At 39.6% G+C, this 15,558-nt stretch overlaps 1 protein-coding gene across 6 annotated transcripts in view; it reads left to right on the forward strand.

Annotated features, from left to right (window-relative positions):
- Positions 1-15,558, forward strand: part of ATP8A2 (ATPase phospholipid transporting 8A2) — a 349,469-nt gene that overhangs the window by 42,592 nt on the left and 291,319 nt on the right. For all 6 annotated transcript variants that reach the window (XM_087757791.1, XM_087757793.1, XM_087757792.1 and 3 more), the window contains 3 exons: positions 13,260-13,359; positions 13,958-14,056; positions 14,884-14,929. In XM_087757791.1, coding sequence (XP_087613917.1) covers positions 13,260-13,359; positions 13,958-14,056; positions 14,884-14,929 — 245 coding nt within the window. The remainder of the gene's footprint in view (positions 1-13,259; positions 13,360-13,957; positions 14,057-14,883; positions 14,930-15,558) is intronic.

Genomic DNA, 15,558 nt, shown 5'->3' on the forward strand with positions numbered 1-15,558 from the left:
TCTATGGATAGACTACTTGTGCTTTTTGTGCTTTACAGAAAGAAAAGCAGGGAATGGAGGGTTGGCAGAATCTGTAGTTCAGGTTTTTCTGAAGGGATTCTGTTCTCGTCTGGCTTACTGTTATGAAAAAGTAGTGTGTGACTCTGCCACCAAGAACTTGTTCCTGATAGCCGTATTACCAACACCTGAGCAAGCTGTTGTGTCCAGCTTGCTGTCTGGAAGCCATTTCCTGGTAGCTATAAAAGTTTTTAAAGTTGGTTTATGTGGTTGGTTTTTTTTTCAGCTTTGCCTCCTGACAAGGGCAGTTCGAGTCACAAGGAATACTGATGTGTGAGGGACAGGAAAAAATGCAAGTTGTGTGGTGGGAAGGTAGAGGTGTTTGCATTACCTGATTAGGAATCCTAGCTTCTTAGTGTCATTTGGAAATTAAGTTCACTTTATAAAAGCTTCCTCCTGCTCAGTAAGAAAGCTTTTATCCCTTTGAATTTTAAGAGGGTGCCAGGCTTTGGCTGTGCTCTCTCTATCTTCTGGATTACTTTCTTCCTTCAGCCCAGTGGGAATAAAGGCAAAGGTGACTTGAGCTCATAATATCTGAGTAAGGGCACCTTGTGTGGAGTACAAGTGGTGGTTTATTTACTCACTTGCTGATGTATATTGGAGTTTCTCCTGAGGAACTGCAGTTCTGTATTGTTCTTGGGCTTTCTTACTGCATCCAGCTTCTGGATCTCTCAGTGCCATTGCATTTGTAGACTTTTTGTCTCCATAGGAAGCATCAGTGTACCACAGCACAAGGCACTGTATAAGCAGATAAGCACTTGTGTGTAAGGGCTTATGGAAAATTAAATTGAAGGAGAGAGTAAAACGGTTTGTTGTAAATCATGTGACTTTTGACTGTCTTTTTTTTTTGTAGTCATCAAGGATTCTCTGAACAACAGTGGGAATTTGTGGATGTTCATAGGAGGTTTTCCAAATTAAGGGGTAATGTGGAATAGCTTGCTCAAAATGAAGCAAGGTATAGCAAGAAACGGAGATGCAGAAGGTGGGGGAAGGTAGGTCAGTGGTATGGCTTTTCGTTGAAGATACTCTAAGCATCTTAAGCTTTTTAACTTTTGGTGGGAGAGTCACTATTAAAAGTGAATTCCTATGTTTGTGGGAGCAAAAGCAAAACGTAATAAGTAACAGTTTGTTTGGGTTTTTTTAATTTTGGACAAGTTAAGCAAAATTGGTAGTTCCCTAACACCTCTTCTAAATAGTATATAGTACTATTGTAAAAGTTAAGTGGATGGCAAGATGGGGTTGAGGCGCTGATGCTTCCAAAAGTCTTAAAGTGTGAATATGAAGATGTAGAAGGAAGAACTCTCCTGTTTTGGTTTTCTTCCTTTCCCCAGGCTTTCTGGTGTAAATAAGTGAGACTGAGAACTTGTAGAGCAATGGCTGAATTTTTTTGTGCTCTTCAAACTTTGTCACAAACTATTTCAGAACCTAGTGCTGTAAAACTTTGTGTGTTATAGGCTGGATTTAGCTTGATCCTTTACATGTGTGTACGTATGGCTGTCACCATTCTTTATGACACTGCTGCAGCAGTGATTCCTTCTGTAGGAACATGCCCCTTCTACCTGCATTAGAAGCTGCTTTTATCCTTACTGTGTTCAGTTTGAGAAACTTTGTGTATGTGTAACTCTTTGGACCTTTTAATAGAAGGCAAATGATGTTCCATTTTCAGCTGAAGCATTTTAGAAGCTTTGCAATATGTAAAAATGGAACAAATATAATTACCTTGTTCAACACAGCTGTGGCTGTGGTATTAAGTATGTTTGCTTTTATGAAAGCTAACTAGTACCTGTTTTGATTTGGTCAAGATACATACATATTTGAGGTATCTGTTTAATAGGAGTGTTTCTGTACTTTAACATTTGGTAAGAAATGAAACACTTAGGTTTGGAAAACTGCCAGCCACTCTACATGGCTCTATGCCACTTAAAGGCAATAATTATAATCTACTCTCAGGCATTCTACATTTGGGGATTGAAGTCTACTAACAGCCTTCGTAAACCTAAGACATTGCTGGCTATAGACAGCGTGAGTCAGGCTTCTACAGAGACCTCAGCCAGCACTTTTCTTCTCTTGCTTCCAGTGTGCTGTGGGAAAAGGCTTGCTTTGTGGTTAAAGTACTGACTTTTCCTTCTAATTCAGGTGTGAAACACAAAATGGTAGTGGATCATTAATGTTTCCAACTTCTAATTCTGCTGCTGGCTTGATTTCAGTGTGAGTGATTATGGTAGTTTGTACACTCATTAAGTAGCAGATCAGCATAGTGTGAAAATAACTGTTTAGCAGAAGTGCCAGCTTGGCTAGTGTTGTTTTGGCTTGAAATGTGTGGTGTCTTTTTTTTCTTTTTGCTACCTGAGTTTGCTTGATTGCTTAAACCATAGCTCTTTATTGCTAATTTTGATTTATAATGTGATTACCCAAATGGTGGGGGAGGTGACTCAAAAGTCTTTATCTTATAGTTTGAAAACAAATTTGCCTATTTCCTTGTAAAAACACAGGGGTACAGATGGGGTGTGATGACAGTGGTTTGAATGCTGTGTCAATACTGAGGTCGCAAAACTAATGGGCATGGATACTTTTCCTAATATACACTCAGTGGCATGTGGAAGACTGGTTTATCTTGCTTAAAGTGTGAATGTTCTACAGATCTGGTTTTCATGTAAATATAATTCCTTGATCTCTCTTATTAATGCAGGAATCGACTGATATACATGGCTTATACTGAATGTATAACAGTACTGTACTGAAACTTTCTTCCAGTGCCTGCAGTAAATGTCACCAGTTAAGTGATTCGAGCCCCTTACTTGTTGCATGTGTACTAATGAAAAGTAGTTGGAACTTCTGGTTTTTTGATCCTGGAAGTACAAAAGCGCTGAAATAATTGGAAGTACATTTGCAATTGTCTCCAAACTTTCTAAGTATATTGCATTTGCTATTGTAACCATTGCTCTATGTAATATTCTTATATTGAAGGCCTGGTAGTACATCCTCGTGCAAGTCTGATATCTGAATCAGGACTCTGATTTCAGCCTGGGTATGTGGCTTGAGGGGGAGGTCGGGGCAGAAGCAGCAGTCAAGAAGGGCAAAATTCTAGTCATGTGCTTTCAATGGATCTTGAATCCAGAAGTCTTGTTGAAAAAGTTCGCATGAGGGCAGAAATTGGTGGCTTGATCTACTAGGGAGGTCCCAAAAGATGCATTCTGATATCCAGACAATTCTCTATTCAGAGGATTTTCTTCCATACAGGCAAAAGTTAAATTCTGCTAGAAAAAATAATGAGCAAGAAGCCTTCAGTTTTCACTTTTAAACTGTACAAGATCTGAAAACTCAAGCAAACCGGTGAGAAGAAATTCCTCATTTCATAAGGCAGAAGCACCACCACTAGGAATTTAGGACTGAAGACATGGCTTCTAGTAGCACCGCAAGTCCCGTGTTAAGCGGGCTGTTGTGTATCTGTAGTCCCAGACTGTCCTATCAGTGTCTGCAGGATGCTTGCTGGTGACAAAGTTGTAGACACAGTCTAATTCTTTAATTTCAGCTGTATGTTGCAAATGAAAGCAGAGTGCATTGCTTTCTCGGCTTGTAAATAGGTACCTTAGAAGCCACTTGTGGTTTAGAGAAATTGGTGCCTTTTGAATGTGTGGGGAGGTTCTCACTGATGCTTAGTGAGTCCCTGCTGCTGAAATAGGAGTTGCTCGTATCAATAGCCCATTAGTATTGACCATTGTAACAGGAATATCCCAAGTAGTGTTCACTATTATCTGCTGTTGAAAATAGGAATAGTAGTTTGCTATGTGCAGGTGCATTTATCTGCACTTAGGCTGTACACCAGCATTCCTCTTGCACTAGAGTGTACCTTCGTTCTTTAGGTAAAACTGCCCCTACTTGTGTTCCATTCTGTTCTTGGCAGAGTTCAGACATGGTGGCCATTTGTACTAGTGTTTGTATTACATTTGGAAATCTCTTCTGTTGTCATGTGAACAGATCGCTTGCCTGACTGCAAAAAAGCATTTTGGAATTCTTCAAAGAAGGGATGTATTATATTCTGAATGGTACGAGTGTAATCGTGTATTAAACTAATCCTCTGCTAACTCTTTTCAGTTCTAGGTAGATATTGTTCTTAACTGAAAAGAAAGACTCAATGTTACACACTTCTCCTAAATCAGCAAATACTTAATTTTCCTACAGTGCAGCTGTTGCTGATACTGTAATCTATCACAATGAAAAAGGCTTGGGTACAGCTATAGAAGGATTGTTTTAGCCATTAAAACTCTCTAAAAGTAACTGGTATTGTATACCTGGTGTTGATGTGTTTCCAGATTATGCTAAGATATTTGAAGTTGCTGCATCTTTGATCTTAGTGGGCTACTCCTAGGGCCAGAGCCCCTGGACAGTTAAACTGTTGAATTTTGCCTAGGTGAAATGTCTGGATTAAAAAAAAAACCCAGATATGAGAGAGTTCTAGTGCCCTTCTACCTGCTGCATGCTGAGCTCTCTGGCATGCTGAAATTGGTTTGTGTTTTTTTTTTTTTGGCATCATGATGGATTTTATATGACAGCAGGGGAATTAAACCGGGTCTTCTTCCTCTTTTTAGGTAAAGTCACTATTTAAGCAACTTTCAGACTCTGAAGCCAAAGTTTAGATGCAGTCAGACTTCATGCAAGCAAAGCTGCTTTCCCACATATTTGTAGAATAAATATTGGCCTGTATTCAGCAGAGTGTATTGCCTTGTGACTCTGGATTTCTACTTATTCCTCCCCTGCTGGTGATCTCTGTCCAGAGGAATATGGGAACAGGAAGAAACTAGATGTGTTTAGTGATTCTTTGTGTAGTTTGAGTGAGGGTGGAGTCAAAGCAGGTGTCTTTCAGCACTTAGAGGTGGCATGTGCAATAAATCACACTTTCTGAAGTCTCTTGCTGTTTACAGTTGTGTGTATAGCCTTCTGCTCAGTGCTACAGACCTCACTGTCTGACTCCTGGTGGCCTGTAGAAAAGAGTAGCAGAGTAAAAAATTCTCTTAAGTTGAAAGAAAATTCTCTAAGTAGAGCTCAAGACCTGTAATAACTGCTTTCCATGTAGTGTCTGTGGACTGTGAAGATAGTTATTTGTTCAGTTTTGAGACAAGTGTAAGTATTCATTTCTTCTGCCACCCCCCTGCTTGTCACTAGAACAATAGCTGCTTAAGTTGTGGTGACACTTGGAATTAAATAATGCCTTTAAAACTGAAGTTAGCAATCTGGCTTTTAGACAGCTAGCTAACTTATGTGACTTATTTTGATATTTTTTCAGTCATCTTCATATCAATGCTGTGTGTTTATTGTGAAGCCTATTTTGGGTTTGCACGGTAACTAAACGTGGTACTACACTTGCTTTCTTAGACAGTAGTATATGTAGGCTAACTGTTCGAGTCAGCTCTACTTTGAGTTGTACTTGCCAGCAGGGCTACTGAAAAGCAAGGGCATGTTTCTGTAGTGATGACCTGACAGTATTGGAGCGTGCTGAAACAATATCATGCCTACAGAGCTTTTAGTGCCGTTTTCTAAACCGTTTTGTCTAATGTGTTTGTTACTGAAAAATGGCGAGTCGTCTCTTTACCTTTCTGTAGGGATTGCATGAATAGAGAACAAATGGAAAGGCCTTTTCTGTTTGCATGCTTCGGGAAAAGCCTCCAGGGTACAGGATTTGGAAGCAAAAATGCTATCACTTCTATTAAATGCGACCATGAGGCCTTGTTTTCAGGTTAAACTGAGCAGAAGCACTTGTGCTAATGCCTACTCTGTATTGAGACTGCCATGAGCGCTACTGTAGGAGGCCTTTCTAGTGGAAGTAGTACTTACTTTGGCAACATCAATTACATTAGTTTTTTTGTCTTTCGCTGCCTACCTATGGCGGAAGTCCTGCTGATACTGGGAAAATTTGGGTCAAGATATTGTAGGCTAGAAATTCTGAAAAACCCTTGCGTGGTTAAGAGTTGATCTTATTAAACTAGAGTAATAAGACTGTCATGCTTCATTGGATAACAGTTCAAGAAGAATGTTTGTCTTAACAATGGTCTATACAAAGACAACGACCAAAATGAAACACTTCAAGATGAGCTTGTTGCTAATAACAGCTGCTTAGGAAGTGCAGATAGCTCAGCTAAGCTGGGTTTGTCAGCCTGAACGACTTGCTCCCGAAATGAAACTTGTGCGTTAGGGTAGATACCGTTGCTTCTGCTGGCAAGCAGCGTTAATGAATATTGCACTTATCAGCCTGTCTTTTTATTAGGCTTTGGTGTAGGACACAACATGAATGATGTGCATTACTATAATGATGTAAGAATATATTTGAGATGTCTGTGCTAATTTAGATTTCCCCATGCGTAAAACACTTTTAAACCTCAGTGGCTGATTTGTCTAGCTGACAGCTTGTCTGCTTCTCTTTTATTTGGTTATGTATGAGGTCTTGAATTTAACTAGAAATAAACTCTTCTTCAGAAGAGCTTCAGTGTCTTATTATGGCAGACCCAAACCATTCTAGCCCACAGAAAACAAGTTCTGGTGGAACTTGACCTGCAGGGGAGTTTGTGGACTGGCTTGATATGCTCTGACTCTTTTAAACCTGTATGAAAATCTTTTTCTCCCCAAATAATATGATTTGAGAAAAGAGGGTTCAGAGATACTAAGATGTGATCAGTTCCTCCTGTTAAAAAGGAGGGGAAGAAGTCTTCCAAACACGCAGTGGTACCTTTAGCTGCTTCTGGTGGGAGCCCATCCTGCAAAGGAAGGAATCCTTGCACTAATGGGGATGAGGGGAAGTGATGAGGTCCTTGAGATGAAAACTGTCCTACTGGTAAGAGTTTCCCTAGTTACTGGGCACTGCAGTTTGAAGCTGCCATAAGTCTTCTGTAAACTGCCAAAGTTCAGATGGATTAATATGTCTGAATACTCCCAATCAGTTTCACTGTCTGTGTGGATAATTCAGGACAACCGATTTGTCCCTCTCTTATGGTATTGCAACAACTTCAGTAGAATCATCATAGAATCATAGAATACCAGGATGGAAGGGACCTCAAGGATCATCTGATCCAACCTTTCTTGGCAAAACATGGTCTAGACAAGACGGCCCAGCACCCTGTCCGGATGAATCTTAAGTGTCCAATGTTGGGGAATTCACCACTTCCCTAGGGAGATTATTCCAATGGCTCATTGTTCTCATTGTGAAAAATTTTCTTCTTGTATCCAGTGGGAATGTCTCCAGGGGTAACTTGTGCCCATTACCTCTCTTTTCTGTGTGACTCCTTGTAAAATGGGACTCTCCATCTTCTTTGTAGCCACCCTTTAAATACTGGAACATGGTGAGAAGGTCTCCCCTAAGCTGCCTTTTCTCAAGGCTGAAAAAACCCAGTTCTCTCAGCCTTTCCTCGTATGGCAGGCTTCCCAGTCCTTTGATCATCTATGGCTCTTCTCTGAATCCTCTCCAGCCTGTCCACATCTTTTTTGTGTAGCGGGGACCAAAACCGATCACTGTTCCAGGTGTGGCCTGACTAGAATGGGATAATAACTTCTTTATCTCTGCCGGTGATGCCCTTGTTGATGCAGCCCATCATCCTGTTGGCTTTTTGTGCTGCAGCAGCACGCTGTTGACTCAGATTGAGCTGCTTGTCCACCAAGACCCCCAGGTCCCTTCCCACAGAGCTGCAGCCAGGTGGATCACAGCCTGTGCTGCATTTTTGTTCGTAAAATCTTTTGGAGTTTGATGTTTCAGTGGCTAGGCAGAAGAATATCCTTTAAACAAAGCTGTGACCTGTTTTATTTTTTGACAATATATGAACTTGTATGTGTAAAATGTCTTTAACTATAGAGAAGCTGTAGGGGAGTACAGGAAAAGAGGGAAACAAATCAGGCACTTGGACTATGGGCAGTAGTTGCTCCAGAGATGGGTGACAGATTCTAATGTGATGGCTCTTGGTTCTTTGTCTTGCTCTGGTCAGGCATTTCAGCTTTAAGCAATAATATCTTGTAGGATTCAAGTCATGCACTTTTTACAGTGCAAGAACAAGTCTAACTCCTTTTGCACTCCTCTACTCTGACCTGAGCTCAGAGTCAGTCTCAAACTGTGGAGTATTTATTTAAGCATCACATGCCCTTTTCTTAGCTGATGGAAGCGTACAGGCCATATACAGAGTGGTGAAACCCTTACTGGCTAAAATGTTCCTCTGCAGAAGCTGTAGTCTCAAGGATTCATCTGACAGAGCAAAGCTCTTCATTTAGATTGGGGGCTGTGCTGGTTCAGACAAACTGCTGCCTGCTAGAATAAACCAACGCTAGTTGTTCAGGACCTAGTTTCCCATCAACCAGTAATCATTGCATAGGCATATAAGTAATTGCTCCTTATAAGCCTTCATGGTATGTTCTTTGGGGAATTTGTAAACGGTTGGTTTTTGAGTTTCTTCAGCAAGTTTCATGATCAAAATATACCATCTTCTATATGTTGCAAGGAGGTAGATGATCTTTCCCTGTCATAAGCATGCAGCTGCTAAAAAGCTTATTCATGACACCTGGATTTGTAATAACCTAGCCAGTATTCTGTGTGGCAGTGGTGTTTGTGGGCGAGATACTCCTATGAATGAGCTTTCTCTGTAGCCAGTGTAACAATTGCCTGTTGGTTTCTGTGTTAATGTAGTTAAATATCACTTGAAATATGTAAAGCTTGCTGCTGTGCTTCCCGCAGCAGCAGTGACTCTCTGGTGGTAGTTTGTGTTCATACTGTTTCTGTACTTGAGAGCTGCTGCAGAGCCTCTGAAGCTGATGTCAATCTTGTCATTAAAAGAAGTGTCATGCTCCTGCAGGACCTTAGCACGCACGTGCAGTTCCACTGAAGATAGTATTTGAGCCCTTAATTCAAGCAGATTGGTTTTTTATTATTTTTCCCTTTCTTCTCTGTTGCAGGGCATCTGACCTTTTGTACATGTCAATGGAAACAAAGCCTGCTTGATGAGAGAAGAGTTCAGGTCCTTAACACTCAATTTAATTACCCAGCCTCTCTGCTGTGGTTCAGATGTCTGTGCCTGGCTTTGTTAGCAATTGTTCCTGCAAATTGGTGTGTGTTTAAAAGCACTAACACTAAGCAACTCTCATTCTTCAGCTCTCAGATTTGAGAGTACTTAAAGTATGTGAACTGAGGAATGGATAGCTGTGGGATAGCTGCCTAGGAAAGGACAGTTTGTGGTGCTGTCACCCTGGAAATGACACCACGTGTCTCAAGAAGGTCCTGTTTTCTTCATCATGATTAGTCTGAAGGTGAAGTTCATCTGAGTTGTCAATCTAAATTGTCAGGGAAGGTGTGGAAGTGCTTAAATAGACTGGGAAAATGTAGAGCTGCATTCAGCTGAACATTGCCAGCACACATACGCTTTTTGAGAAGGTAACCTCACTGCCTCTATTCCTGGCAGCCTGTGCCTCTTCACAGGTGATTCAATAGAGTAAAACTTGACTTTATGAAAACTTTCGGGGAAACAGGGATAATGGCAACTATGGGAGTTGTCATGCAAAAATTCCACATTAACAAATGGGGGAGCTGTACTGGAAAACTACTATTGAGTTTTTCAGCTTACTGTTTGCTACTTTTCATGTGAGTATTATCAAAATAACTAGTCCTTGATTATCAAAGTAACTAATCTTTGGTACTCTTTAGTGGCATAGTAATGAGTTAAGGTATGTGAATGACACTAGCCTTTTTCAAATTATACAGTGGTTGCATTCAGAAAAATCCCTGCACTGCCCTAGAAACAGTGAGGCGAGACTCTTTCAGCTGTACTGATGTGTATCCAAACTCATTTATTTAACAGAGTTTGGTAGCATTCCTCCTGACTTGCACAGTGGTGTAACTTGAAACGAGACTTACATGAATTAAGTTGCAGATACAGAGGAGATGGATCTCTTCTAATGTTTGCACACCTGTTTAAACATCAAATTTGTGTAGTTAAGGGTTGCATAGTTAACAGCTGTTGTGTTAGGAAAAGCCAGTTTTTCATTTGGTTTCCTGCATGTGCTCCCCTCCTCCCCCTGCCCCAACCTGTTCCGTGAGCTGCAGGCCTGGTGCTCTTGGAGTTGGGTACCAGGCACTTCTTTGAAGATAAGATGGTTCTGATTTGGGCTGTTCAGAGGGCTAACCTTTGCAGATATTTGTTTGGTGACCAAAATTGTGCTCTGAATGAGCTGCCTGAATTTTCTACCTGTTCACCTGCAGATTTTAACTTCTTTCTGAGCTTTGATTATCCTGAAGTCATTTACAATGCATCTATCTGTTGGGAGGGAGCACAAAGCTTTTTTAATTTGTGAGTACTGTATTTGTCCTTTAGAGAGCTGTTCTTCAGAGCCAAATTCATCAAATACTCCTGCCCAGCTTAGAGTATTACTTAGCTTTTGATAAGAAGCTTTCTTTTTGGATCATAACATGCACCTTCTTTTTATACATACACATGGTTACTGTTCTGGCTCTGCATGGTAACAGCTGAATGTGCTCCTTTCTAATTAGAACTGTACCTATTTTCTGTAGGCATCCGTCTTGTTACTTAAGCAATGGATGGAGTGATTTAATATTTATAAGGCTCATTCAGAAGAGCCTTATTGTGTTGGCATTAACACTATCATTAGAGTAAGAATATTATTCGCACTAGTTAGCTGTGAAGTTGGTAAATGGTGGAATGTTGTTTAATAGATGTTTCTGCTTGATTGCCATCAGACAAATTCTCGCTCTAATATAATCTTAGCAATGTGATATCCAGGGGAATACTATTTTGATATAAAAATCTGCCAAGTTTTGCTTTCTGATTAGTATTGCTTGGGGAATTCGCTTGTAGGGTAGCTCTAAACTAGTAACTTGGTTAACCCATATTTTTAAAGTCACAAGGTACTTCTGAGACATATATGTTTAATTATGTTCTGGATTATAGGAAGGCTATTACATGTGGGACCAAGCCAGCGTGGCTTAAAACAAAAAAAATACTTACAGTTAGAAGAAACAAAGAGCATTTCAAAGAAATAATTTTTCTTCTTTTGTATAATAAGTGTACTACATTACATGCTGTTAACCCAGATGCATGTTTTCACTCAGTTGGCTTAGTTGGTGTAATTTATGTTGAAGTGTTACCACCTGCAATGGCTGTAAAATATCATGTTGAGTACTGTAATACATGATTCTGCTGAGCAGTAGTAGCAATAGGAAGTCTATAGGCTGTAATGCTAGAAATGCTGTCAAGCTGCCTTTTTTAGAGATCCAGTTAAAGTAATAACTGATTTGCATCAAACCTGGTAGGGGTTTGTAATTGCTTGAATAGGAAACTAGGCGAAATTGAAATATAACTACCACAGTCTAATAAGATGGGATCTTAAACAAAATGATCCATTAAAAAACAATTAACTTGCCCCACTGATTGTACTCTAGTGTCCAAAATAGAGCTTCGTATAACAAGTTGTGCCATGTTGTCCCTTGTCACTGTTTGATTCTGGAAGATGCAGTATATTATTAAATGGGGATGGGGAAGAAAAGAAGGAGAAGAAAATGGTTAAAGCAAATAAATGGTCTTGCAGAATTCTGTCCTCTAACCTTGTACATACAAAGATAAGTATAAGAGAACTCTACTGAACTTAATTGCCTGTGGGTCAAGCTTGTAGTAAGAGTTTTATCCGTAGCAGTCAATTGTGAAAGGCAGATCATGTAGATAAAGCATGTGATTATACTAGCCCTTCATGATTTGAGAATAGTAATGCCATGGATTTTGATGGATCTGGAAGGCTTATTGGTGGGAGAGAACAAGAAAAGCATTTCTCATAGAGGATCAGCCTGAATGGGAAGGTGCTCTTGACACTTAGAGGAAATGTCAATAAAACAGCATCTTGCATGTGTGTGAGGAGTGGTGGTGTTAGTGCTTCAGTGACCAATTTTCTTTCTTGCAAGGAGTATCTTAGGGTTCTCAGTTCCTTGGAAATGTAAGCTGTCTTAAAAAACCAAACAAACTGAAACAACAACAACAACAACAAAACCCCAAACAAAACGGTACCCCAAAACACAAGCAAAAACTCCTGTCAGAGGTTGTCTGGCTCTTGCAGGGCTTACATTGGGTGTCTGGGGGGAGACACCTGAACTACAGCTGCAAGCACTTGGCTCTTAAAGCTCCAACTCATGCCCAGTAGTTAACAGTGTGGGAAGGCGCTGTGCTAATTTGATGGGGGAAGGTAAAGCAGAGCTGCTCTTCATACTCTAAAAATATTTTTTTTCCTTGTGTAATGGAACACTACATGCTGCTAGATAGACTCAGTCTCATACAGCTCAGACAGTGCAAGGAGACTCATCATGCTGCGGAACCTATCTCAAGAAGGCATATGGATGGCTGGGTTATAACTAATGTGTTCAGAGAGTAAGGACTTGCATGTAAGAGTCTTAATCTGTCTTTTAAGTTGTTTTTGGTAACTTGACAACATGGGAGTGGCTTATAGAACTAACTTAAAAATTGAATGGTTAAATCTTCTTGTCATATTGGATGCTTTTTTCCTGAAGTTGTACGCATCATGGGTTCGATGTGAGGAAGACAAGAAATTACACACATTGTTGAGACTAGTTAGTGCAGTATACTTTTGTTTTAAAGTAGAAGAAATAGTGAGATAACTACTCAGGGAAAATAGCTAGGAAAGATTAATCCGAAAAAGTGTGCATTGTTGTGCTGGAGGATTATTCATAACTGAGCATAGAGTGGTTTTGAACTTGGAAATGAGGCATTTTAAAAGTAGCACTGTAGAATTTTGAACTTCTATGTTTAACACTGCTTCCCCCCAGCACTTAAATCCATGGTTTAATAAGGGGTTAGCACTTGATCAGGTGCTTGGAACTGAGGTAAAAGGTAAAAAAACCCCAACCAACCAAACCCCTGAAACCCTGTTTATGGTGCTGAAGTTTGGACAGCTAGTAAATTATCTGGTGGTTTATCCAGTAATAAAGGTACCAGTGATTAAAGTGGGACTGTCAGCCATCTGGGCCTGTGTGATACCTCTTCTGTTCTGCACAGCTCTTCCTCAAACACAGGCAACTTCCTCCATGCTCTTTATTTGTCTTTACTCTGTGATCTTTCTAACACTGGCTTTTAGAAGCCTAGTAGAAACATTTTGGTCATAATTCCTATATGATTTTTTCCAATGAAGTACTAAACCAAAAATCTTCTAACCTGCAGCACAGCCAAGTACAGCGTGGTGACGTTTCTACCTCGATTCCTGTATGAGCAGATCAGAAAAGCTGCAAATGCTTTCTTCCTCTTCATTGCCTTACTGCAGGTATTGTTTTATTGGTCTGCCTTGATGATAAAATTAAATTGTAATGGAGTAAAAGTTGTTTCAGTTGTTATGGTTAACTGCAAAGAAATTCTTAGCCATATTTTAGTATAATATTAATGAGGTGTGTAGTTTATAATTGAAATTAGAAGCCAACTTAGACTTTTTCCAATGTAGTTTGTAAAATCAAGCTACTTCTATTCTTAATAAGTAAAAGCAAGTAGTATTGTAAAACATGGAGCTATTGACCATACTGAGAAGAGTATTTGTGAATTCTTGTGAAACTGCTGACTGTGTAGATAGTCTGGATTATCACTGCTTCCAGTTGAATTACATCAGTTGAATGCTTTTCTTGTGAAGAGGAGAAATAGAATAAAAGACATGTACAACAGCTTTATCTTTTTACTTTATGGTAGTAGTTTCTTCAAATCTGCTGAGAGCTTAGGCTACTTTGCCCACTGAAATTGGATGTCAGTCAGGCACAAATCAGAAAGCTCTGTGCTCTCTCTTCTGAGAGCTTTGCATAAAGTTCTAAATTCGCTAGAAACTAATTTTAAATACAAATGTAAAATGGCTATCTCTCTTCTTCCTCTGTTAACAGCAAATTCCAGATGTGTCTCCAACAGGAAGATATACCACCTTGGTGCCATTGCTATTTATTTTAACAATTGCTGGCATCAAAGAAATCATAGAAGACTATGTGAGTATAATTATGGGGAAGGGTGTGCTAAAGATACTGTTTCAAAAAAGCCACAAAATGCCATAAAGCTATGCATCTCTGAAGTCTATTGAGTCACTGCTTAAAGGCAGCAAAATACCCTCTTGACTTTCAAAGTTCTGAACTTGACTAGAATTTCTGTAGCACACCAAGATAAACTAAGCATTTTCATTATAGATGGTGAATAAGGAAACGGTAGAGGTCAGGACACTTGTTTCTACCTCTTCAAACTTGTTTATTCATGCTTTTATTAGAATGGCCTGGCTAGAAAGACACTGTAGAGTCCTGACAGATGTGGCTTTTTTAGTTGGTATTGAAAATGGGTGGGGGGGGTTGGGGAGGCAGGGAAGCAACTTTAGCATAGAGCAGACTGTTTTGGGGAAAATCTGCACTAACTTACTTAGATACAGTTTATAATAGAGGTCTTTCTGCTTTGCAAAGTTCTGATGAACAATTTAGAAATCAGTCTAAACAAACAGCACATAGAATGTATAGTGCAGCTGCCATCTAAATACTCTATTCCTTATTGTTCCTCTTGTTTTTCTTCCAAAAACCAGTTTTGGAGACTTAAGTTTTTTTGCTGTTGATCCAGGCTTGAGCCTGACTTCCAACATGGGGACTCTCGCTTTAAGGTTAAATTATATTCTTTTACAAACCATTTGGATTTAGATGATCTGTGTGGCTTTTTAAAAAATATAACATAAAGGCAAAAATGACCTAATGTATTGTCTTGCTGTTTGTTATGTTTCTAGCTCTAATGGTTTTGGAATCTGTAATGAGGTGTAATGAAATGTCTTGTTTCTTTGCAGAAAAGGCATAAGGCAGACAGTGCAGTGAATAAAAAGAAAACAATAGGTAAGACTAACCAGTCTTTAAGTTAAATATTTAAAGTTCAAATAGTGAATACCAGAACACTTACTTTTGAACAATTCTATTGCTTAAACAGTCATGATGGTGGGGAATGCATGTCTTTTTGGACTAGGTAGTTATTGGTATGTTAGGATTTTACTTTTAAATGTTTCAGACTGATGCTGATAGTGTGACGTGTAGGAGTGAGGCATGGGGGGGACTATTAGAATTTAAAGTTTGTGTAATTTCAAGGTTGTCCGAAGTTATACAGTTCTCAGCTCCTCCAAGAAAACCAAGCAATTTTCTCCCCTGCCAAACTCTATCCTGATTCTTTTTAGGGAGAAAAAAAAAACACAACAAACAAACAAAAAACCAAAAAACAAATGCAAAACACCCACAACAAAAACCCAAAACAACACTCTTCCCCCTCCCCCCCCCCCCCCCCCAAAAAAAACAAACCAACCAAACAAAAAAAACCCCAACAAACCCTTGAAACAGTAAAAGTTGGTGTCAAAGGAATTTTAAGTCATTTCTGTAAATGCTGCTGCCCTTAACATACAGGAAGAGCTCTGGGGATTTTGTGGATTTGCTTTCCTGAAGTGTCACTGAAAGTGAATTTAACACTGGTAACCTCT

Source organism: Nipponia nippon, unplaced genomic scaffold (genome assembly GCF_047370975.1).
Source record: "Nipponia nippon isolate SJK-2023a ecotype South Korea unplaced genomic scaffold, ASM4737097v1 scaffold_2, whole genome shotgun sequence".
NCBI lineage: Eukaryota > Metazoa > Chordata > Aves > Pelecaniformes > Threskiornithidae > Nipponia > Nipponia nippon.